At 38.2% G+C, this 26066-nt stretch overlaps 1 protein-coding gene across 1 annotated transcript in view; it reads left to right on the forward strand.

Annotated features, from left to right (window-relative positions):
• Positions 1–257: 257 nt before the first annotated feature.
• Positions 258–26066, forward strand: part of INO80C (INO80 complex subunit C) — a 29955-nt gene continuing 4146 nt past the window's right edge. Inside the window, exons 1-4 of the mRNA XM_058830913.1 lie at positions 258–423; positions 20282–20392; positions 23293–23404; positions 25089–25156. Coding sequence (XP_058686896.1) covers positions 289–423; positions 20282–20392; positions 23293–23404; positions 25089–25156 — 426 coding nt within the window. The 5' untranslated portion in view covers positions 258–288. The remainder of the gene's footprint in view (positions 424–20281; positions 20393–23292; positions 23405–25088; positions 25157–26066) is intronic.

Here is a 26066-nt window from a genome sequence, read left to right on the forward strand (position 1 = left end):
GCTATCTCCCACGCACACGGGCTACCCCGGGGCCGAGGCTGCCACCGCAGCCAGGTCTCTGAGCAGGGGCCCGCGACAGCAAAGCTGCTTTCTACGACACTCGCCCCAGGCGCGGCCGCTCCGAGCTCGAAGCCTCACAAGCGCCGGCCAAGCCCCATTCGCCCTCAGGCTCCCCGACCAGGCCCGGCCGGGGGTGGCAGCGCCGCGCCGCCACCACTGCGCATGCGCGGCTGCAGCACCGCCACAACCGCCTGGGAGGGGGAGCGCTCCCGGCCCGGGCGCGGCGGCATGGCGACTGTGGTCCCCGCCGCCGCCTCATCTCCCGCCGGCGCCGCATCCCGCAGCAAGAAGCGCCCGGCGAGCCCAGGCACCGGCGGCGGCCCCGCCAAGAAAAAGAAGGCGACGGCGCCGGGCGGTTCGCAGGTAATGGTGAGAGGCGGGCGGCCAGCGCGCATGCGCGGTAGCGACCTTCCTTTCCCCGCCCATTCCCGCCGTGGTGGAGCGTGGTCCACAGCCCCCTCCTGCTGGGATTGTCCCCGCTCCCGGTACCCGCGGGTATCCCGGGACACGCCGCCACTCCCAACCGCCTCCTCATCCTCTCCCGTCCCGCCCGCGGCCGCGCCAGAAGCTGCTGAGCCCGCTGTGGTGTCCCTCGGGCCGGCGGGGCCCTTCAGAGGTCGGGACGCCGACTCTCGGGCCTTCCTTCATCCCGCTGTAGCGTGGAGGTTGTGTCCCCTCCCCTCCATGTGCACAGCTGGACCGGTGCTGTCATTCTGCCCCCTTCCCCGGCCGGGTGTGCGGCCGGATGAGGCAGATCTTAACCGGGAAGTTGCATTTGTGATATCCAGATACCGTGTGTGGTGACACAGGTGTGTGGTGACATTTCCTGACCAAGCCGTCCCGCAGCTCACTGTTCCCTGCGCCCGCCTCCAGTAGCAGGTCTGTACTTGAGGTTGTGCCGCGCCTGAGCTCCCTGTGTACCCCCAGATTCACAAATCTGAGCCTGCGTGATGCTGATTTTAGTGTGAGGCAGCTGGGCTATGGAGGAGGAGGGGCTATTGCTGGACAGGTCACAATTCGGCAGCTGCTGGATCTGCTGTGTGCAGTGCACATGGCCTTCTCTCAGTTGGACTTGGTGGATAAAAGATTTACATGTGAAATGAAGATGTAACATCAGAGCCTGAGTTTTGGGGAACAGGTTCAATCAGGGAGGGAAAAGTGCTATTAATGTCACTTTATCCTGAACTCCAACCCTCAATCCCAGTGGGTTTTGCAGCCTCATTTTCTGCATTGTGTGACACCAGCACTCATCCCCAATTGATGTTATATGCCTCTTGATGATGAGGTATATATCACCATTATAGAAATAAGCAATCACTCAAACCATTCTGTTTTTCCTCTGCCTCTCAATGATGAGGTGGAATCTCATGCTTCAAAATTAAGTCCTAGAAGATGTTCAGAGTCAGTGTGTATATGACATCTGTATAGACTATAAGATGCTATTATGTCTTGGATTATTCTAGAAAGATTTTGGTAGCTACAGGGGTCAAAAAAGGGTTGGAAAAAATGGCGGGCTCCTTTCTTCCCTCTAGAAATTATTTTCCTCAATAATATTTAATGAGCTATTTCATGAGCCATAGCATACCTACGAAGTCTGCCCTACTGCCAGTTAGGTTGCTTGTTTTCACAGGAGCCACCAGATCAGGGGAGTGCTTATGCATTTTTCAGCAATCTTCTCTCCAGGCAAATAAAAGCCATTGTGCAAGCAGGAGAGCACAGACATAAAGTCTTCCTTGTTTGAATGATGCTCTTGTTTTCACCCCATGGCAGTTACATGGGGTTTTTTTTGGTGGGCCTATCCTAGGACAGGAACACACCATAGTGCTTAATGTCGCTAACACACACTGCTAACAAACTGCACCACTGTGAAAGATTACTGCCTGACGTGATCATATTTGACAACTTTTTCAAGTTGTGATAAAGATCATGATCTGAATTGTCTAGTGTGGAGCGATCTGCTGTGTGTGTCTGTGTATACAGATATAAAACATTATATATTGATATATAACTTAAATGTGTATAAAATAATTTATGCTTAAAAGACTTCCCTACACCTTTCAGCTTCTACAACTGTTTTCCAAAGTTCACACCAAACTTAAGCTTGTGGACAGCTTCCAGTGTTATGAGACAATCCATGATTTCTTACTCAAACAGGGTTTCAACAGTGTGTGATAAACAGTTTTTGTAGTTTATCTTACAAATCATTTCAGTGGAGAAAGAAGTAATTTCTCAACACTACATCTAAGTCATCATACACATTCATTGACTTCAACAGTGCAGATCAATCCCACAAGGAAAAGGAAAAAAATGCCTCAGAAAATGTGTAACCTCAGGAATGGGACAAGAAACAGCTCATTCTAGCAATCTCAATGTTGCTGGCTAGCTCTGGAGCAAGCCAGTTCAAAGAGAAATTAAATGGGGCCTCTGCGTGTTTTGAGTTAAAAATGTTGATTATGCCATGCCTCACCGAAACGTATCATGCCCATAGCTCAGCATTAAATAGTTTTAAGTAAATTGACATTATTTCCTTGGTTAACTAGCAAACTTCAGGTAAGAGAATCCCTGCTGGGAGGTTTAAAACTACCTGCAGGGTCAACTTAGATCTGGAGACCCCCCCTGTTGTATTAAGTAGTAACTTCTGCTGAGAGCCTTGTACTGGCCTATGTGAAAATACACCTCACATTATGCCAGCTGTGAACATCCCTACATCTCTTATTCCATCTTTGTGAAATTAAACAAAAAGGGATTTTTGTTAGTTCTGCAAATCTCATTCTTAGTTTTTCTCTTATGTCACAAGTAGCTCTCACAATGCTCTCCCTGAAAGACATGCTAATCTGGTAAAACTGTAAATTTCAAGAATGTGTTCATTTTTTTTATATAACGCATTTGCTTAAGCGTAGCAATGTAATCAACTAGTTTGAGTAACTGTGTATATCCTACAAGAAGGCACAATTATCACACAGCATATAGATTTTTATAAACCCCGTTTTGATTTTTCTTTCTCCAACATGTGAATTGTTACTTTCTCTAAAATACTCCTTGGGAACATTAGCAAAAACCATTCTTCATCTTTTCTTTAGAGCGTTGTGGTAATAACACCAAGGTCGTGGGTTTAATTCCCATATGGGCCATTCACTTGAGAGCTGGAATTGACGGATCCTTGTCGGTCCCTTCCAACTCAGAACATTCAGTGTGATTTGTGTGAGTTACTGACCCAAAGGTGTTGAGTCATACTTGTTTTGGAAGCACATTGCTCATAGGGCTTGTCAGTCATGTCTACAGAAAGAGACACATACTTTTTGGACATAATGCCTGTATTTACCAAATGTAATATTAAAAGTGAGTTTACAGGAAAGCATGATTACAAATTGATTACTTCACTTTCATCAGCATTACACAATTATTCCTCCCATGCTGTTGTGCCATTGCAAAATACCTCAGTATTTGCTGCAGCCATGTTTAGGATTATTATGTATATTAAATGGTAACATTAATGTGTCAAAACCAGTGCTGTGTAGTGATTTACACAGCACCATTCCCTTAGATATCCCTGCCCAATGGTTCCCAGTAGCTGCTGATTCAGCTCCATACTTGGCTTTTGTGCAGACTTGTTTCCAGGTCTCCTGTCTCATTAATTTCTATCACTTAACCTGGGATAGAATCTTTGGTACTGATCTTAAAATGCCACCAGTTGATCTATCTTAATGTTCACACCATTATTTTTATAAATTGTACTGCAACAGGAAGCTTTTAAAAGAATATATTCGAGACCAAGGTGTAAGTAATGAAGTAAAATGCATTTCTGTGACAGCTAACAATCTTTAAGGACAGAATTTGCAGTAAGATAGCAGAATGATTTGGAAAAAAAAGTTTCTGATTTTATAATGGGAAAAATTAAAGAGAGAAAATGTGCTAAATAATATAGTAAATCTAAATTTGCTTACATTATTTGTGAAATAACTTCAGACTTAAACTGGTGAAGTATTTATATTGATTTTATCTATAATTATTATTATTCCAGCTGTACTACTGGTATGTCTACTTAATGCTTTCTTTATTTCTTATTCTGTGCTTAAAAGCAAAAACTATACAACAGTGTTAGAAAATAAAATAAGAATGGTTTAGTTACTATCCTGTTAAATAAACTCCTGTAATGCACTGCACAAAAATAGATGGAGTGACTGATACAATGAGAACTCAGTTTTTATTTTAGATGTATCTGTATTGTCATGTTTTTATCTCATAAACTGAAGATCATCAGATATTACAGTTCTAATAGACAGCTGTAAGCTCAACAGGTGGACTTAAATATATACATATTAACATGGTTACTGTTATGTACTAAAAAGCTGCCCACTAAAGGCAGGGAGCTTATCCTAGTACATAAACAGCAACAGAATTGGACCCTAAACATCAGTAAATTTAATCAATTCTCTGGTTATGCTGTTTTATCAAGCCTAGCACTCTTAGTAGAAAACCATCAAATCAATTTAAAAATAACTTTTCTTTAAAGAGTCCATTTGATCTGGGTGTTAGTTCCTGAAAATCGAGGTTAGGGTGAAAGGGTTTAACTACACAAATGACATATACCGCTACAGCCACTGAGCTGAGCTGCTACTCAGTTCTGGGACAACCTCTTAGAGGACCTCCTTCAGCGTGGCACAGTATGACAACTTTATGAGTGAAAATTACCTACTTACCACTTCAGACTTTGTTTACTGCAATCAGTATCATACAAAACTTATTCTAATTTTTTTAGTATTACTCCATATTAGACTTTCTGCTACAGAAAAGCATGATTCTCCTTTGTAGTTGGAAATTTAATAAACAAGGAGTATTTCTCACCAATCCACCTGCCCCAAAAGACAGAAGGAATCTGGCACAGCATACTAGTAGGGAGATATAAGTACATACCTATGCCAATTTATTAAAAACCTATCATGTCATTATGCTTTACAGACTACACTTTTTATTTTAAAACCTCTCTCATCCTGTAAGATTATAATAGTAACCAAAAATACATTAATTTAACCAGTGAAGCAGTTCTGGTCTGAAGCTACTGCTTGCCTGGAATGATATCTTTAAAAGATATGTGTTCCCACGGGATGTTAATTCCAACCTAATTAAATTGATTTAAATGACACTTCCATTGGATAAAATACAGATACCATGATACATTGCAGGTGTTTGCTAGTTACTGATAAAAACTGCTAAGGGGAGCTCTTCAAGTTTATCCACTTGCACAATTATACCAAATCCTACCCAGGAGTTTTGGCTCTTACAAAACTAGCAGCCAGTTCAAAACAAATTGCCACGTCTTAACAAGAGTTTTAGCAGGTAGCATGTCAATTGGCAGAGCTATCCCACACATATTAATGTACTCTGGCATCACAGTGCATGTCACCAGACCACAGAGCACTGAAAATCCCCCAGACCTGCAGTTCTCAGAATGAAGCTCTCAGAGGGTCACCGCCTATGTCTAATCCTTTCAGACTCTGCACCACAAAGATACTTTCTGCAACAAAGCTGATAGTGAATAGCTGGAATACTTTTCCCAAAATACGTCTTATTTTCAGACAGTCCACTAAGGAGAAACAGGATTATCCCAAAGCACCAGTTTTTGTCACTTGCACATTTGAAGTTATATCTGTTAAAGAACCAGAATCCCTCCAGTCCCTGATGGGGAAAAATGGTAATTAAAAGACAAAAAGCAGATTTTCTACAGAAATCTGGCAAAATTTATGTGTGTTTTAAGCTCATCTTTATTATAAAAAGGGAATTGCTTTTATAGAGCAATCTAGGTTAAAATGGAAACTGTCAAAACAGAGCTAAGAATTAACTTTGCTTGACATTTATCAGATTTTGAAGGCTTCAGATGATCTGTAATCATAAAAGTATATGAATTTCTAAACCAGACTATGCCAATCTCAGAGAATTACCTCCCTCCCCCAACCAAATGTGAATAGATTTTAGAGTAAGTGCAGATGTGTTTATTTTTTTTATGGGCATCAGTGCGCTGGTGTCATGGGTTTTTTACCTTTCTTCACTTGCCCTAGCAGACAATTTTAATCTCTCCTTTAGTTAACAGAAAATGGAGTTTTACTATGATCACACCTAGTTTCAAGATTCATAATAAACCTACCAGAAATTTAGGAGACTTAATAAAGATGGTTCACCCCTTCTATCATAAGGAGATAAAGTAGGATAGGTTATTTTTTTGAAGGAGGAAGAACAATCTAAAACACCTCATATACGTACTTTACCATAAAATATTCTATAAAAGGTAGTACCCCTAAAAAGTGATCTCAGAATCCAGTTAATGCTGTAAAAGATCCAGATTAACGAAAGAAAATTTACAATAATTTAACTGTCTAGATATTGCAGATTTGAAGAGGTGTTAGACTGTTTTTCACATTTTTCTGAAGTCTAATAATTATGTTTGGAAGTAACTTCAATTCTTGCTGTAGCAAGGCATTGGTAGTTATATCAATTATATCCATTTATTCAAAGTGTTCATTTTGGTTTAGAAAGGCTAATATAAATATTAATTTATTAGCCAGGGAGGGTTGTGAACACACTTTTCAAACATTCCAAGAAAACAGAATGGAGAGATTGTCTGTTTATTTAAACCTGCAGGAAGCGATAAAAGCTGTGACACACTGTGTTGAGAAGTATCCCTGGCCCTGACACAAGAATTCATATCTATAAACAGTGTGCCTTGCCTCACTGTAAAGCACACCTGCAACTTTAAGAGGCTCAATTAGGCGAGTGAATTAGTTTCTCATTATTGAAGTCCCATGTCCTATCTTTTTCCTTCTTACCCACCTCCACAAGTCTCAGCTGCATGGTTCTACTGCCTGCATCATGCCAGCTTTGGCTCTCCCCAGACCTGTTCCCACTGATAGAGGTCAGCAATCAAGACTTGCCAAACATTCTTCCTCTCCTGGAAGCTGCATTGCCTCCTGCTGTACTGGTGAACTGGACTTACAGGGAGCTATAACAGCTGTGGGGTGTAGCACAAGGAAGAGGCACAACCAAGTGGCAAGGAAAACCACTTTTCCACTACAAGCAATCTACTTCATGAGCTTACATACTCTTAATTCCAGATTTCATTAGTTGACTGTAACTGACTAAATGAAATGCTCCAACCAGTATTCCTGCCTGCAGGAAGGTCTGGAAAGTAACAGCTTCAGCTGTCATATTGCTTGTCTGTCAGCCTCCAAGTCCCTCAGCTGATTCTACTAACTGTGAGATGCCACCTAAATAAGCTATCAAGAAATATGTACTAGTCCTAATTATACTTCTCCCTGAAGATTTAGGCAACTTGTTCTACTTGGGATTCAGAACCATGAACATCTGCCTTTTTGAAAGCAGGTATTAAATCCTTTCTTTCAAAAGTAGAAGCACACTTATGCACTGATACTTGCTTTTTATATCTGTCCTTACAGCTGCTTAATCTGTCCTCCACTTGAAGTTACCTTTTCCTGCCACTGCCTGGAGGGATTCAAACCCTCTTTTTCCCAAGCACACCCTAACCACTGAGCTAGAAACAGGTCTGGTGTGGGAGTGTGGAAAGGTGTTCTCTTCCACAGCCAGGGATGGAGTTTTCTCTCTGTTCCAAAGAGAACAAAGCCATAGTTTGGTAATGAACATGGTTATCAGAATGGTCTGCTTATGTGTTTTAGGTCTTTATTTTTGTTACATATTTTGTCTTATGATAATTTTAATACAAAAAACACAGTTGTGCAAACAGGGATCAGAAATAATTTATTTCCTAAATTCTAGACAAAAAGTGAAATAATGATGCCATCCATCTAATAAGAGGTGTTTATGTTGTAGTAAAAATGCAATACTGTTAATTCAAGAAGCAAATTTGAAATGGATTGGAGGAAACTCTTTTGTAATACATATTTACGCTGTAGCAGAGTGTCGCATCATTTTGGGAGGGGTGAATGGATATATGTGGGTACATGTCTTGTAATTATTGTCCTGCCCCAGGATGTAAGTACTGGCTGACTCAGGAAGAAAAAATGCCCTTGCTGTTTAAAAGACCCTGCTGTGGATAAGGAGCATTCTTGAGAATTAAAAGACAAAATTCCTTTTATAAAGCATTCTAGGCCATTGCTGGGATTTACCACATGAAAAGAGAGTCTTAGGTCATATTTGCCTTTTTGTCATTTATTTAACAGAGAAATATGATTTGTTGTATCATATGCCCCTAATTTTCAGTAAACACCTAAAATTCCATGCTTCTGTGTACAACCTACCCAATATGTGTACTACATAAAATCTGATGTAATTAAAAAACATAGCTCATTTTGTAAACATCCACAGGCCTAGAGTTGAAACCTTCTACACAGTTTTAAGCAATTTAGGTATTTGAGTTTTTGCCCTTGAAGTGTTGACATGCTTATAGCTTTACTTACCCTGGTGTTCATAAGGATGCAGTGTGCTTATCATGACAGCCTTATTTATTACTTCCTCAGATTTTTACTTTTCTGAGTTAATGAAAGAACAAGAAGAAAGGCAGGAAAGGCTAAGACACCTATGATAGTTTCTGCATAAATTAGATAAGGTTTATAGGTATGGCTAGTGTCACTTAAGTAGTACAGTTGGAAAACTCAAATCAAATTCCAGGATTTAAGTCTTTTTTCATATTTGAAAGTGAAACAGCAACTTGCCAAGCTAAATACAGAACTACTGCTTAGAGTTTGGTTAGATATGAATCAAGGAGAAAATGTTGGCATCTCAGAAGTATAGGGGATGTTCATCAGGCAAGGGGGAAAGTATTGTAAAACACTCATCATTTAGGATAAAGGTGGAGGGAGTTAAAACCCTCTAGGAAATTGTATGAAAGCTTTGTGGCGTACGAAGTCTTTCTGTTGAGTCTGTGGTGTATGCAGTCTATCCAGAAGCTTGTCTTAATATTTCAGATAAACAGGTACATTTAATAAAAGATGATTCCTCTGCCTGAAAACTTTGTTACATTTATGCCCTGAAACCATCAGGACTACAGCAAAATCCTGCTGAATTGGAATATGCAGAAATTAGGGCAGTAATTAATGTGAGTTATATGACTGGTTATGACCAAAAGAGCTTTTTTTTTTTTTTTTTTTTTACTAAAACCATTATTATCTATTTTATAAGATATTGATTTCTAGCCAGGGAGACAGAGAGCTCCGTGGAGAGTTGTGCAATCTCTGTGCTTGGAAGTGTTCGGGGGCTGCTGGGGAAAAGCCCAAAGAATCTAGTCTGAGGTCAGTTTTGACTCTGCTTTGAGCAGTTGCCTCCTGAGACCCCTTCCAGCCTCAGTGATTCAGTGTTACTGTGTCGACTTCCAGATGTTTGATTATGTGACTAAGATGGGTGTGTCCTCTCCCTAAACAAACAGTCCTACACTCCTGCCACAGGCAGGTGCAAACATGAAAATTACCACAAAAATCAACTACTGCATTTAGACAGTATTAAGTCTCCGTATACTGTAACAATGGTAGAGCTGCTTTTCCCTTGAAAGGAGAGGACAATGTTCTGACAGCAAAATTAACTGTTAAAGTCAACAAACTTGAATAGAAGAAGGCCATTTTTCCTTGGTGTATGCACAGTGTGTTCAGGCTCCTCAAACCAAAGTAGTAATCTGGAAAGGCCTTATTCTTTAAGTTGATTATCTTTATTTACATAGTCTAGGACTAGAAGTGCTAGTTTGAGTCTCATATTAATGACCTTGAATTTTCTCAAGTCAGAAATTCCACTTTCACCTGCATTTTTGTTAAACCTATTTGTTGCAGCCAGAATTGCCTTTTTTTACAGATACAGACTTGCCCTTCTTATCCTTGTCCTTTTTTTTATCTGCCCAAAAGGTATTTTTTTATTTGCTGAATATATATTGTGAGAAATGTCTTAAAATGGGATCCTGTTAAACCTACCACAAAATGTTAAGTACTGTGCTTCCCTCTCACCTGCAATTGTGGATGTGATACCAAAACTCCACTAATTCTAATGTAGTGGCAAGTCAAGCCTTTTAATAGTTCTGTTCTATTTCAAGCAAAAAAAAGCAGTTGGGATAGAAGTTTATTGGAAAACACTGAACTGTCTGGCACTTTTCAGATCTGCTGCAGTTCCTCAATTTCAGTATATGGTATCAGGGTGAAGTGCCACAGAACTTGCATAGCTGAGTAAACAACCACCTACTTGTACAAATGTTTCTGCAGAAATATGTCAGAAATTTGCTTTCAAATTAGCTCTACCATACAACTCTCTCTTCCCTTTTCCTCCTGAGCTGCCTCAAAATAGCCTACAAGAGATTCTTATATTACCTTATTTTCATCTAAATTAGAATTTTCCATATGTTTATTTTGGTTCAGTTGTCAGGGTTTTTTTGGGGGGTTTGTTTTTTTTTTTTTTTCATTATCCAGTTAAATGTAGGTATCCATAGGATAATGCACCTACAGTTTTGCTGAGTACAGGAGACTGGTGTACTATTCAAAGTTGGAATGGTTGGTGGTGAGTTTACTAGATAAAGGAAAGTGAATGAAGTATTCAGGGCATGTGCAATCAGGTTTTTTTTGTCCCATAACATGAGACAAACAATAAAGATCACCGATTTAGGTTGAAGAATTTTAAAATCTAAGGTACAGTTTCTTTTCTTGTCTTCTTTAAAAGACCTTTAGAGCATCTGATAAAATTACTGCTCTCTGATACATTATGCCTTTGATAACTTTTTGAAGGTTCAGAGAAATGATGTTTTTATTCTCAGTTTTTTATAGCATTGCAGTGTTTCATAGATCAGTGTACCCAACCTTTGTCTTTCTGACACAGTGTTTTAGTATGGCAGTCAGTCTTAAGTACCTCTGCATAAATGGAAAAACATTCTAAATAACTTTAGACTGCAATGGGCCATGGCAGAAGTAGTGTGGTTAGCAGAAATAAAATAAAACTACAATTTTTATATTTAAAGTGTATAAAAATTTTGGTTTTATTTCATTTAAAATCATAAAGAATCAAGTGCTAAAATGTGCAAAAAATAGAGAAAATGCAAAAGTAACAATTTGTTTTCTGTGTTGGTTTATCCAGTAGTCCATAACATTTTGAAGGTAAGATTTAAATCTTCTAATTCAGGTGTGGTTTTTACTAAGAAAAATGTATAGAGTAGGAGCTCTGAAAGATACACTCTGCTTTCAGATGAAACTATTTAATTGCCTTTCCTTGAAGAAATGTAGTTTTGTTTTTCTTTGTTACTCAATTGTTACTTCCCATCAGAATAGATAATGTTCTACAGAATAAACTACAATCAAGAAATTAAGGATTTTTTTGGGGTTTTTTTCAGAATGAAATTACTCTCCTATCAATCATAGGAGCCAATAACTTTTTGCTTTCCTTGTCCTTGATTCAGTCACGTGTAGATGAATGGACTTGGATCCTTCTCCTGCCTTGGCTGAAGGCAAGAGGATTCTTGCACAGGGATTCTGGTATGCTCCCTGAGCGCAGCTTTACAGTGTTAATGGCACATGAGCATATTGTAATCCTCCACACTTTTCTCAGAAGTACTTTGACCTTAACTGTTCTGTATCAAATGATGTATTTTAACTTTAAGCAGTTTAGCCAAAGTCCTTGACTGATTTTTTTCTGATAGAGAAAGGAACATACTGGCAGCTTTTTTATAAAAATTCAATTGTGATTTACTGTAGTCTTTTTTGCTAGTATGCTTCCATCTGTTTTCGGTCTTAAAGCCCATCAGTTTAGGAGACTTTTTTTATTTAGAGGAATCAAAATATTCTGTTAGCTGAGCTCACTTTTAGCCTTGATGGAAGTATGACCAAACATGTGCTTTTGGATTCTAAATATACTGAAAGTTTTAGCTCTGGGGCCACTTTGGCAATATCATTCAGCTTATGCTTATGAATTTGTTAAAGTTACAATTTTCTTAATAAAGAAAACTGTCAAACTTTATAAACAAGGAGTAGTCCCAATCCACCAAATGAAATCTAAAAGTTAGAGATCCCTTGCAATTATTTAAACCGAAGGGAGCTTTGTGGCAAATGCAAATTAAACCAAGCTTTTCTGGGATAGTGTGAAGCTATTCACAGTTGTGTCCCAATTACATTTTATTTGAGGCTTTTCCCCACAGGAAATACCAATTTTTTTTCCTTTAAATATCTGTAAGTTATAAAACTTTGCCTATCACAGTACTTAAAAGTCTTTAAATGGGAAAGCATGTTTGGCATTTGAAATCTCCTGAGAATAAATCCAAGCTTTTCACGAAACTCGTTCATCTTTTTCTTTGTTTGACTATTTAATAATTTTGAAGAGAAGAAAGTGAACTTGAGTTTTTCTTGCCTTTTATTTTTTTGTTTTGTTTTTGTGGTTTTTTTTTTAAGTAGGCATTACCATTATGAAAGGAGATCTTATGTAATGAAATTGCTATGTCTTTTCCCCCCAGGTTTTTAAGAAATACTTGAGAGGTGGGGAATGTAATTAAAATCTTAGACTCCCTTTGGTTGCATTTTTAATTTTGAATTCTAACCCTCACACATCATAATAGAGCTTTGCATTAGGGTGTTTTATACCACTACCAAAGTGACTAAAATAATTAGTATTTTATACATTTTGGTAAGTATTTTGTCACTGAAACCACCAGTGCAGGTGAATGATAATGGTTTGAAGCTCAGACACTGACAGGACCCTAAATGAGAATGTCGCCTTTTAATCAAGAGCACTTGGAGTCTATGGTATTGAAATGCCCTACAGAGAGCATAGAAAAGCCATCCATCACTTTGTGACAGTCCAATCTTTTAGTGCATGAGTAAAATTTTATTCAGCCTTTCTGAGGCAGTTGGAATGTGAGGTGTTTAACTCTCCTCAGAACAGCAGAAGTTCGAAAGCATAATGTCAAGATTGCTATCTGGGAAGTTTATGTGTCTTTATCTATTTATTTATTTAAATTGCAATTGAAGCGTTTTCCATGTCTTGCTTCAAACACCTTCCCCCATACTCATATATCCAACAGCAGAGATTATATCTAAATTTTAGTCATATGTTTGGAGTTAATTTGCACAGCTGGTTAACTCTTGATGCTTGGTGGAAATACTCAGCAAATCAAAGGGAAAGAACTGCTGCTTTAGGAAAGGCAGCTTTTGTAAGTCTCCTACAGGTAAGTAGTTTGACACATGACTCAGAAACCCTCTGGAGAATGGTTAGAAGAAGTGCATTTAGTGATACATATACTTGGAATTGTAAACTATTATTGTAATAGTCCAAAAATCTAATTTCAAGCTTTGTGTTGTTATGTTTGTTTTTAACAACCCTCTTTCATCTTTCTTTATAAGTCAAAACAGCAGTAGCATCTGAGGACAATGTGGTAATTTAAGCAAAAATATTTTTGTTGTCAGGCCTTTGGGATATTTACTTGTGATGTCAGTGGAAGCAGAAACCTATATGAGGACGCTTATCTTTTAAGATGAGTTGACAGTGAAACCCAATGACTTTGATAGATTTACTCCCAATTTAAACTGTATACACAAATGACTTGCCAACCCTTGTGGGTGCTTGAAATCAAGGACAATAATCTGCACTGTACTTAATAGCTGGGTACTACTCAAGATTTTGGGTTTTTTAAGTAAATTCAGTTTTTCAGTGCCCTGTGGAACAAAATGCTGTGAATGTGCAAGATTAGGTTTTTTTTGTTTTTTTTTTTTCTTCCTTGGTGTGTGAACATTTTCAAGCTGAATTCCAGATGAGGAAGACATATTTATACATCTTACTGAAAAAGTCTTTCCAACAAACCCTTCTGTCACAGACATGGGTAGAGTTAATTTTGTTCTAGACAGTGCTGTTTCTTCAGTCCTGCATTGTTACTGAGTATTCAGTAAGTTTGCTTTCAGAAATATACCATGGTTATAATGTTGGTGATGAGAAATTTTTTAACCATCATTTTAACTTGAGCTTAAGCACATCTAATTCTGACACCTTTCTCAGTGAATTATTTCCAGCAATGTAAAGAGCTGCATTTTTGTCTGCCAGAGGGTACATGTTCAAGTTTTAATGGCCCCTGTCATGTCATCATGCAAAGTTAAATGATTTAAATATTCAGAATGTGCAAGAGCCTGGGCCAGCCTTGTTATAGTGAGAGCTAATATATTAATCAAACAGCTTAATATATGTTCCAGTATGAGCAGTATTAGCTGGCACTCAGTTAAATAGCTGACATTCAGGATCTACTCCCAGTTTTAAAAAGTCTACTCATATCATCGCTGCTGTCATCTAGTGACATTTGTGCTCTGTTTCCACATGGCATTCTCACTCACTGTAATTGTCTGCTAGTGAAAATACAGGTATTATCCATCGATTTTATAAATTACCATTTTCTTCCCTGGCTGCATGCCACAGCTCTGTCAGGATTTCACAGAACTTACACACAACTAAAATCCAAGTAAGTTGCTACAAGTTGGATATTGCTGCTTTAAAAGTAACCCACTACAGGAATAATTAGACATGCACCATTATTGAAGCTGAGTTAAAGCAATGTTGTAGTAGTATTGTGATTATGAAAATCAGCTGCCAAAAGAAAGTAAAAGTAATTTAAATTATTTATTGAATTTCACATTGAGAGGTTGAAATCAAGTGGGTTCCTCAGTAAACTGGGTGCTTAGAGGGGCCAGACCCCTCTAATTACTTCTTTTTCTATAGTTACATACAACACCTTCATCATCACTATAAGACAAAACCAGCATTTCAAAAATACTGAATGCAGAAACAAAAGCAGAACAAAACCCAACATGTAAAATCATCATCTACGATTTCTGTACTCAATATATAGTCAAATATATATATATTGACTATATATAGTCAATATATAGTCAAAACTAACAAATTAATGGTTTGCAGAAAACAGAATCAATGTTTTCAGTATTGTTTTTGCATCCTTAAATGAGAAACTTCCTTTCCAATTCTCACAGAATTTATTTATGCATTTAAGTTTTGATTTACCAACACACTGTTCAGTTACCTTCTGGTTTTAAATTTTGTTTTAGCATGTAAAACTGTTAACACCTAGTGAAACTGGCCACCGATGTTCATAGTATACCTTCAGTGATGTGCAAATCTATTTTTTTTCTAAGCCATGGCATGCGTGGTGTGCAGTGATAGGATGCCAGAAAAGCATGTATTTACATCTTTGACTATATGTTTCATATTTTCATGGTTTTTTTGTATATATAGTAAAATCCCATTAGTCTAAAATAATAAAAAAAAGTTATATAATTGGAAAGTAAATAGGTAAGAAATTTTACTTCAGTATATATCTGCTATTCTGATATATCCTGAGGTGGCACAGTTTTAATCCTTGCTGGGGGAATTAAAAAAAAAAAAAAAAAAAAAAAAGAAATTATGAGTGAAACAAACACTTTTATAATAAGCTAATTTCACCTGGTATTTAGTGCCATTGCAGACACCCATCCCAAACCCCACCATGCTGATTCCACCTAGAAATAGCCAAAACAAAGAAATCAGTTTCCATGGTCTACAAGTTTTGCTTGTCCTCTCTAAATAAAACCAGATAGATGGCACAGTCTTTGGAAATCATATGAAAACATCTGCGGTAGGGAATTTGGAACAGAATATATACAAAAAATTAATAGATCTACCAAAACTTAATACAGAAAGTAGTATGTGAATAGGTAGCCTCCCAGTGTGTTTTTTCCCAGTACAGGCATTATATACAGCAGGGTCCAAACTAGGATCATTCCTGGGGTTTGGCTTTACTCAAAAGAAACCAGTGTAGAGGTAGCAAAGTTTAAGTCAGGTCTCTTCCCCAGACTTGGCTGCTCCTAAAACAAACTTATTAGGGCTCCCAAGTGTTTGCTGCAGGTTTTCAGTCTCTCTCAAATGTTTGCTACCAAGTCCTCTGCCATCTTCCTCCCTTGGGTGACTGTCACCCAGTCCTAGGACATAACAGGGAGAGCAGTGTTCCACCCAGCAGGGTTGCTCTGAATACTCGATAGATGATCTTGTGAAAAGAACTGCAAAATAGAAGCTCATCCCTTCACTATTTCTCTTGTCTGTCCCAGGAGGGATAGAGGTTGCCAACTTGCCATACTGTGGTTGTAGTTAAAATTCAGCTGAAGCACATAAACACAACTTTACAGAGGGAATAAAATTGCACAAGTGCTCCTGTAAGAAGTATCTGACCTGCTGCCTACGACTTTTAATATATGCCATTCCACGTCAAGGTTGCTCAATGCCATGGGGATACTGGGAGGAGGAGGAGAAGAACAGAGAGGGGTAACATGAGAGGAAGTGGCAACATGGACTTCAGTGGGGATTAATAGCCACAGAAAGAGGTGCTGGGAGAGGATGAGTTACTGATAGTTACTGATGGCTGAGCTGCAGTATTTACTGCAGTGTTTTTATCCTGATTTGAGGTACAACTAGCATAAGCATGTTCAGCTGTGCTGACGTCACATCTTCATTTTCCCATGTAGGAGTACCCTGTAAACGTAAAGCCACTCCAAAAGTCTTTGTTGCTATAATCTTCAACAGACTATGGAGAAAAACATACTGCTTAGTGACTAATGTAGCACAAATTCCCTGTAGCCCTAGTTACATAAACTACCATTTAAAAGACACAATTTAGTTATAAAGTGCACGTTAAAAGCTGCTCTCTCCTCCAAGTGTATATTGAATTCCCCATAAAGATTGTTTACAAGATCAGTTAAAAAGAAACTTTAAAGAAGCTTTTGAGCATTTCAGCCCATGGTTGCATCTTCTTTTTAGCCCCATGGCAAAGCATTTGGGATTATCCCAGAAGTCTGGGGGTGAGGGAGTTAGCTAAGAGAGCGGCTCGGTAGGGAAAATGTGCTGAGGCTGGGCTGTGGATTGGGCAGGAAGGGGAAGCTGCCCCACACGTGACTGGGGGTTACAGCACACATTGAGCAGAGCGTGTTCCCTGGTGACAGACATTTCCTCACTGTGCTCACGACACCGCTGTCACTTCACAGGACTACAAAGGGCATTTGAATTCTTCCTGTTTGTTTGTCCCAACACATGACAGTGAAGAATGAACCGTCCTCCAATCTAAACGACCAAGAAAACAAGCACATTTGGAAGAGATTTGTTCAGCTGATGTTAAAAGTTAAATATTACCTTTACTGAGCAGTAATTGTTCACTGAGGAATCTCTTTTCAGGCTGTAAATAATGATTTGTATTATCACTGTGTTATTCACTTTCAGGAAACATGTGTTTTGCAGAACAAAGGTAGATCCATATCCCCTGCCTTTCAGAAATGAACCTGAAAAATTAAATGATGTTTCCTATGCTTTAAATCCTGATGTTTAAAACCTAGGCCAGAGAGATTTGTAGATTCTGGAGGCACTTGCAGTTTGTGGCTATAAAGCTGCAGAGGATATCAGCTGAGACTTCTGCAGGCAGCACGGGAAGAGCTTTTCAAAGCTCTGTATTTCCAGAGTTCATGCCTTTGTGCAATAGCACATTATTTGGGAAGCAGTGCTTCTGCTCAACTCTTTAATGTTTTTCCAGAAACAAAAGCACATTAGCTGAGTGTCTCTCTGCTGTGGTCCCAATGCTAAAAATCAGAGTTTTCGTACAAGCAGTGCTGTGTGAGGGAACTGGCATGCCTCTATAGTAGGCTTTATCTCAGTTCCCAGCCTTTAACTGGAATCACGATACTCAGTCTTACTTGCTTCCCACTCTGTCACAGGGCTCTGAAATCATGGTATCAGCTGCATGCCTCAGTGGTATGAAAACTGCTTTACAGCCCTGCACCTTTTGCTTGGACAAGAAACTGCTGATCTCAAATTGCCCATGACAGATCCAGAGGCCAGTGCTGGCACTATGTGTCACTGGCACTGGAGGATGACTTGAATGATCCCATGAACCTGATGCCTTGATGGGCAACAAACCCAAAAAGCAGCAGTTGATGCTCTAGATCCTGCTGCCTCTGCCACCACGCAAGGGAAACTGGCACCAACAAAATCAACATCTGTCCTGTAATGAGAACTAACCCAACTCTTAGCAGCTCTAATACCTGAAATCCCTTAGGAGTCAATATGGAAATTACATGTAGCATTTACATTCAGAAATTGTCCTGCCAGGAACAATTCCTTACTTTCTTCCCTTCCCACTGCACAGCAAGATTAGCACTGAATCCACACATTAAAAAACCACTGAAGACAGTGAGGGTAGTATGTAAGTATATCCAGCTGCAGTAATTACAGACTATATGTATGAGGAAGTTTCTTTCCCTTTACTATTGAACTATTTTTATTTGCTGAATCTCAAAGTACTAGTTACTGTTTTGAAATATTGTTGAAATACTACTAAAAGCCTGTTTCATAGAAACCAGAATACTTAGGAGATCACTGAAGGGGCAAAAATGATAAAGTAATTATCTGTAGAACTAGATTTAAAACCAGCCAGATGGTACCAAAGAAAAGTCAAGAATGCTTTGAAGAATAAATCTGAGTCCTGATTCTTCCACTTAAGAGAATTTACACTGATAATGAGCAGTATCAGAGATAACGAATTAATGAAAAATAATCTTGTATCTCAAGCCTTGTCTTTCTCACAGCTGACTAATGTTTGCTGCTGAAATCGGAAGTGCTGGAAGCATGCATGTACAAGAATATACTTTGAAACCTAGGAGCTCAGTGTATAAAGCCACTTTACTCAGGATTGATGAAGATATTTTCTCTGCTCACTGCCTTATAATGTACGCGTTTCTAAACATCCATCTGCATTTGTTCCGTTTCTCTGACAGTCACTGCCTTTTAATGTTTTCTGTCCTCAGTGGAAGAATCAAATTTAAGCTACAGGCTTCAGAGTTGCTTCTGCTGATATTATTATTGCCTTATCCCCTGTAATATGAACTTATAGAGGACTGTGTTGTTTTTAAAACAGATTATTTCTATTTCATATTTTTATTTCTGTAAGGCACTAGAAACGTTGTTTTTTTACTTTATACTTCCATTATTTAAGACCTATCTTTGCTCTGTTGGAAACATACACTGTAGAATGACTGAAGTATTTCCCCTAAGAAGAGTTCAACTTTCTTAGTCCCTAATCCTGTAATGACTTTTGCATGTATTAGGAGTAAAAACACTTCCCTTGTAGTCACATGGAGAAGGATATGCTGAATCATGGCCTTTGTTATATAGTCCAGTTTGTAGAGGTACTCCAATAAGCCACAAATAATAATGGTCCTTTTTTCATACTTCAGTGAGTATTTTGTCAACACAAAGGGTTTTTGCAGTAAAACACTCTTTTTCCCTAAGTATTATCTCTCTAAATGTAACATAAAAGAACATTTTAACCATCCACTCAGTAAATACTGACTTAGCTTTTAGCCAAGCTTTTACTCCAAGTAAAAAAAAAATAAAAAATCAAGGTGTGAATTCCTATTGACTAAACTAACAAACTCAGTGGCAGAATTTGCACTGACTTCAGGGTAGATGAGGATTTCAAAGAAACATTTATGTATGTAGCATGGGCTACCTCTGGTAATGTGGAGACTTATACGTCATGTACAAATTAAAAAAAACCCCATAAACTCAGCCGTGCAGAATTATCAGAAATTGTTTGGATTGATACACAACTTTGTTAGCTTTCCAGTCACGCGCATCTTTTTTGATTGCTCTTCCTGCTAAATAAATAAACAAACCATAAAGAAAACCTAGAAAGCGCTAACTAGCACCCATATACATTTTGTGAAGCTTGCATATAAAAATAGTATAAAATAAAATATTTCTTCTCAGTCCTCACTCAAGGACAGCTGGAGCCAAGGATGAGGAATAAAATGATTAATCAATTTTTCTTTAGAAAGTTGAAAAGCCTTTTTACAAATTTTATATATTCCTGTTAATACTTTATACAGAGCATTCTAAAATGGATCCAATGTACATTTCTGCTGTGTTTGGTTGCACATGCTGTTTTGCACTTTATAAAGTGAGATGAGGTGGCTTTAATTAATACTGAAAAAAACCCTTTGCAGTTTGTGGGCTTTGGCCATCTATTCCCCTCCTCCCTTTTGTGTGTCAGTTGTAAATTGAGAAATACTCTGCTTCATGCTTCCTTACTCTTGGCATACATCTTTAAAGATTCAAAAGAGATAGGAAAGCTAAGAAAGCAACAGATAGGTAATACAGCAGATGGCTCCATCTCCAGTTAAACTTGCTCAGAGTAACAAGCAGTAAGACTGTATTTTTTCTGCAGAGTGCAGGTGGAGAGGCTGCAAGTGAAAATAAATTTCTGAATACAGACTCCAGCACAGGATCAGTGGAAACTACTGCCAAGCCATTACCATTTAAAGACCCAAACTTCATCGTAAGTATATTATTTTAACAATTTGAAATTTCAAACTTTTCCCATAAAAGGCTAACTAGGATTCTATTTAACCATGTTCCTAGTGTAACTATTAAGAAAATAACCTTAATAGCCAAATAAAAGTTGACAATTTTTAAGAAATTCACCTCAATCCATGTAACACCACGGTCTAAAGTGCACACTGTATTATGGCATGAAAATGGCACTGGTCCAGAGGCAGAACTGTTATACTAAATTCTGGAACAGAGTGAGGAAACCTGTTAGGTGCAGGTAAGTGTGGAACTTTTATGATACGGTATCTCACAAACTACCACAGCTGGAGAGGAGCAATTAATACTACAAATGTAGGACTCCTAGTCAAGACAGGCTGCAAAGCAGCTGAGCTAGAAATTAGCCAGTGTCATTAGTAAATGACATTTTGTTCCTCTTCTGGCCCCTGAAACTCTTAACAGATTTGTGGTGTCTTCTTCCAATCATTGCTAGATTTAGAAGCAAAATGCTCTGTGCTCCCTAGAAGTCTGGCCTGCCAGCATTCAGTCATGTAAACAGTGACAGCCGATGAAATGCAGGCTGCTAACACTTTGAGGGTTAAACTAGGAGAGAAGGTGAAGAAGATTAAGTTAGTAATGTTGGGTTTGGTTTTGATATCTTTTTACCTTGCTGTGCCAAGTCTAACTCATTGGCACACAGTACAAATGCTTTCTAGACAAGCAAACCTCTCAGACTGCTGGTCCTAAGCCAGTACTTAGACAGAAGGATTTTATCCCAGATTTCATTCTGCATGAACAAGATAGAATATCCCACAGCACATAACGAGTAATCGGGCAACGCACAGCTCACTAAGCACAGGTTTGGCAGGGGGTATGAAATTAATCTCTGACACGTGAGTTGCTCTACATCTGCTCTGCAGACAACTTCAGTCATGAGAGGGGCATTCAAACTACTATATACTTTGCTCAGTAATCCTCCAGCAAGCACCAGAATCTTTGAGAAATGGGGCTTATTGCAAAAGCTCCTTTTGTGCCCAGAGGCATCCCATGTAGCTTCCACATAGGATTTAAATATCCATGAGGCCCTGAGCTGATCCTTCAGTTCTTAGAGGGATGTCACCATTTCCAAAGAGGCAGTACTAATGTCTGCATGCTTGAAATAATAATGAATGTACAGGGTCTTTGGTGACTGCTGCAGAAATAGTAGGCAGTTATAATAAAACCCATGAAATTGTCCCCTCCAATACTGTAACTAATTTGAGAAGAAATGCATTGAGTGTTAATCAGCATTTCATTGGTATGACCTGGTAGTAACAATTTGGATGGATTTTTGCATCTTTCCAGCTTAATTTGCCTTAAAAGGAAGAAAAAAAATCAAATAGTGTCTATCTCTCGTACATATGCCCAGGTTTGAACCATTAGCTCACTGCAGAGGATAGACTTAAGAGAAGGAGGAAGAACTAACCTTTTCCTAAACTTTCTGATTGGAATTTACATCCCTTGGCAATGAGGAAGGGGAAAAAAACTTTCTGACGCTTGTGTAGAGCAATAGCTGCTGTAGAGCATTAGCTCCATCTGTCCTAGCTCTTGTTTTCTCTGAACTTTGCTTGGTTCATTTGTGCTTGAATGGCATTGCCTTTTCACTGTACATGTGTGAGGTGATGCTCAGCCCCATTTTTAGGAGGCATAAGTTCATTTAAAAACAGAGGTTGGTTTTGAGAATACTGAACAAAAAATCATGCGGTGATTTGGGAGAAAATTCACGCAATTAATTAGAATTAGTAGTGTGGAAGTACATGTAGTTTCATGTGATGCTGTAGCAGTCTCTATTATACAATGATCTTTAGATGACTAAGGTGTTACCCTAAGAGTAAATATTTCCTTCTGTGTTTTAAATCAGATATCCATCACCAAAACCCAGTATATCATCAGCTCGTGAGTGTCTTTTCTGAATATGTTTTATGTCTGCAAAGAAAAGCTATCTCATTGAATCCTTCCTTCGGTCATCCTCATCAATTTAACTGGTTAATTTATAAACATTCAAAGCAGAAGTGTGTTTACAGAACTTTTCTGAGTTTCAATGAGACTCACGGGGAAAGTAGTAATTATTAACAGAAATAGCAACTTCTCAATTGTAAGAACATTTTTTTTTTCTGAAGTTAAGCTGTAGATCTGTATCCTTTGATCATTTAGAAGTAGTACAGTATGTTGTGCAGCTTCTGTCTCTGGAGGGACATAAATAAATTACTCTGTAGCAATCACATTTGATAACTGCAACTGCCATTATAGCACCTGTGGCAAGCCTTCCATTAGTGTTCCTTTCAAAATGCAAAATTGTCTTGGCAGCCAACATTCTATTTATTATTCTTTTTCTATTATTCTGTCTGCTAGCCTTTGAAAGAAAAATAAAATTTCTAGAAAGTTTTCATAGTATTCATTACATTTTGCAAAATCCGTTGTGTTTTTTGCAGTCACGGGTAATTTGGAAAAGGGCTGCACCTGTAAGATGCCATAAAAAGGAGAGAAAATATTTAGCTGTATAATCACAATTTTAGAAACAACTTCACAGTAATAAGTTCTAATATGATAGGAAGTACATACAAAATCCTGTAATCTCAGCCTAAGCCTAACCACATTGATTTTCTATTTCCATGTAAAAAGCAGATTTTAATTTCCTTCAGTTAATCGGAAACATAGAAGCTTTGACACAGTCCAAAAAGCTCTGTTTTTGCTTGCAGCCAAGATTAAAGTGTACAGCATAGTAGCCTGCTGATGAAATAAGTGAGAATAACAAATGGTTCATGACAAGATGAGACATATCATCCTAAAGACTATGAAATAGAAGTGTCATGCTCTGAAATGGTATTCTTTATTTATTTTTTTCTCTAAAAACCATATTTTTAATTCTAGCACTCCGGCATTGGTGGAGCAGCAGCTGGCAAGAAGAACAGAACATGGAAGAACCTAAAACAAATTCTTGCTTCTGAAAGGGCATTGCCATGGCAACTAAATGATCCTAGCTGTAAGCTGCTTAGATGCTTTGCATGTATTTATAAATAATAGAATCCACACAAATAAGTTTCTTTAAAACTAACCTAAATTATTTCATCAGTGTATGCAGTATCCTGCTTGAACAGGGTCCAGTAGTACATTTAAGATTACTCTAATCACACTCATCAGCCTTAAGTGGAAAGTAGGGAGGAGCAAATAATTTGGAGTACCATGGCAAAGTTCAAATACATTTGAGGGGAGAGTTTAATAAGGAAAAAGTATTTATCCAAGCCAAGTCAGAAATCCTTATTCCCATGAGTTTTTTGTCACCTTTTCACTGGTTAGGCACCTTTTCCTCTGTGTACAGTCCAGAGGTCTTTTGGTGGGTAGCTGCTGCTTGGTTAGTTATATTTGAGCACTTTTCAAATAGTTTTGCTAAGCCACATACCTACAGTAGCTTAGGCCTCAGCCCAAGCTTCCTATCCAGCTCCTTATCCTAGATTCTTGGGAGATTTAAATCCTACATCCACTCTTTAGTGCAGCACAGCTGAAGCTACACTATTAGCAGTGCTGATTAGCAGTTCTAGCTGGTTACATCCACAGGAGCAGAGTTACAGCAGTGGTCTTAATCTAGATATTCTTCAAGTCTACTTGTAAAGTAGGATACTATTGAACGTAGCTGCTGGCAGAATGCAGTTCTCAGATTTTATTTAAGCAAGTGGAGGCATTTCAAAACTGAGCATATGCATATACTTTTTGTCAGACTTAGTACTTTATCCAAAAATAGCTTGCTGGTTTTTTGGAGTGTTTTAGATGCAACTGTTACAGAAAAATGCAGACTACTGTGTGTTCCTGGCCATTGTAACTGACAATCTGCTGATGTTGTTATTTCTACTATGCTCTGTTTGCAACCAGAAATTTGCAGGATTTTCTATAAGGAGGGAAAAGGAATTCAGTTTCATATATAAAACTAGCTGTCTGTGGCATTAGGGTCTTTTGAATTACGAGATGATGAGTTAAAAATTTGGTATGGATGGAGTGTTTGAATTGAACATAGCATCTGAATGACTTCCAAGGGAGATCAGGAAAGAGGAAAGAAATTAGTCAGGTATGAGGTATTTTTGTAAACTTCCAAAATTGAGGATTTAACTAATTAAGCATACCAACTGTATCTTAAAAAAATGTTTATGAGTGATAATTGCTATCTAAAGGGCACCGAAGAACAGCAGTTTTCAACCCTCAACCCTGAATGTTTAAACATTCAGACAATTTTCTAGGTCATTGACTGGGCTTAAAGTGGTACATGCTTAAAGATTTAACTGATTTAAAAGATTACTTTGCTTTTCTGGATTATAGTATTTCAGAGCTGCAATCTTGAGCAATGTTTCACGGTCTTAACATACAGTATGCATTTGATAATGGCTATTCTTTGCACATGACTGACTGCAAGGAAATTCATTAAGACTTGGAAGAAACGGACATTTCAAATGGCTCTGGCATTTTCCTTTTGGGGAGGGCAGTTCTGCTTGCCCTCTATAGGTGAGCAAGATCAGACTGTGATTTACAGTGCTAACAGGCTAAATGTTTTTAGAGGTGATTCTGCTTAATATTTCTTTGCCTTAGTGTTGCTAGTTAATAGAGACATAAGAGAGTAGGTATATGTTACAGAATATATATATAAAATACACTGAGTTTATGCCTTTGTTTCTCTCTAGATTTTAATATTGATGCTCCTCCTTCCTTTAGACCTGCTAAGAAATATTCAGACATCTCAGGACTTCCGGTAAGTATTTTTTTCCCCCCTCAAAATTGGCATCGCACCTTCCACAGTAAAATAGTTCTGGTGCCTTGTTTTGTAAATGATGTATATACTGAGGTTCCTATTCAGACTTGGGCTTAATAATTATCCAGTGATTTAGAATCAAACCCCAAATAGTTGTCACTACACCACAAAATCCTTAGATTGTTAATAGATGTCAGGACAGAATAAATACCTTGTCCTGCCAAGTAACTCCTATGACACCTCTTTCTAACCTGTAGAATCTACATTGGTGCCCATAATTTTTAAGTCTTAAGACAGCTACAGGGAAAGCTGATAGTCCACAGTCTCCATGAGTGTTAACTTTGTCAAGGTATACCCACACAGACCGAAACTTTACATACCGTTTGCTTGATTTGGATTTATTTCATTGTATCTTGCAGAGGAAGTTTTAAAAAGATGGCTCAGCAATTTTCAATAATGAGATTAGGCAAAATTTTATTGTTTGACCTCTTTTACACCAGGCTAGAAAAAAACAAAAACCCTTGTTATCATTGTTCTCAAACTTTGCCTCAAACAAATCAGCCTGAAATAGACACTTGGCATAGACTGTTGAGAATTTCAAATTCTGTGCTTCAGAGCTGAAAGTTGGAGTTTGGCAGATATATGCTCTGTGTGTCACAGATGGGGTCTTTTACATGTTTTTGTTAAAGAAAGAGGAGAAAGGGGAAAAAAAAAAAACAAACCACATTTGACTTAGATACAGTTTGCACATTCTCCAGAAAGTCTTGGTAGTTACAATTTGGTTCCTGAATTCCCCAAAGACTGTTGGCACAAAGCAGGAGTAAAGTCCTTGAATTCCACCCAACAAAAATTTTGTATCTCCTGTTGAAACTGTTCCTATGTTACATGAATAATTTTACTTAAAACAGAA

Source organism: Poecile atricapillus, chromosome 2, assembly GCF_030490865.1.
Source record: "Poecile atricapillus isolate bPoeAtr1 chromosome 2, bPoeAtr1.hap1, whole genome shotgun sequence".
NCBI lineage: Eukaryota > Metazoa > Chordata > Aves > Passeriformes > Paridae > Poecile > Poecile atricapillus.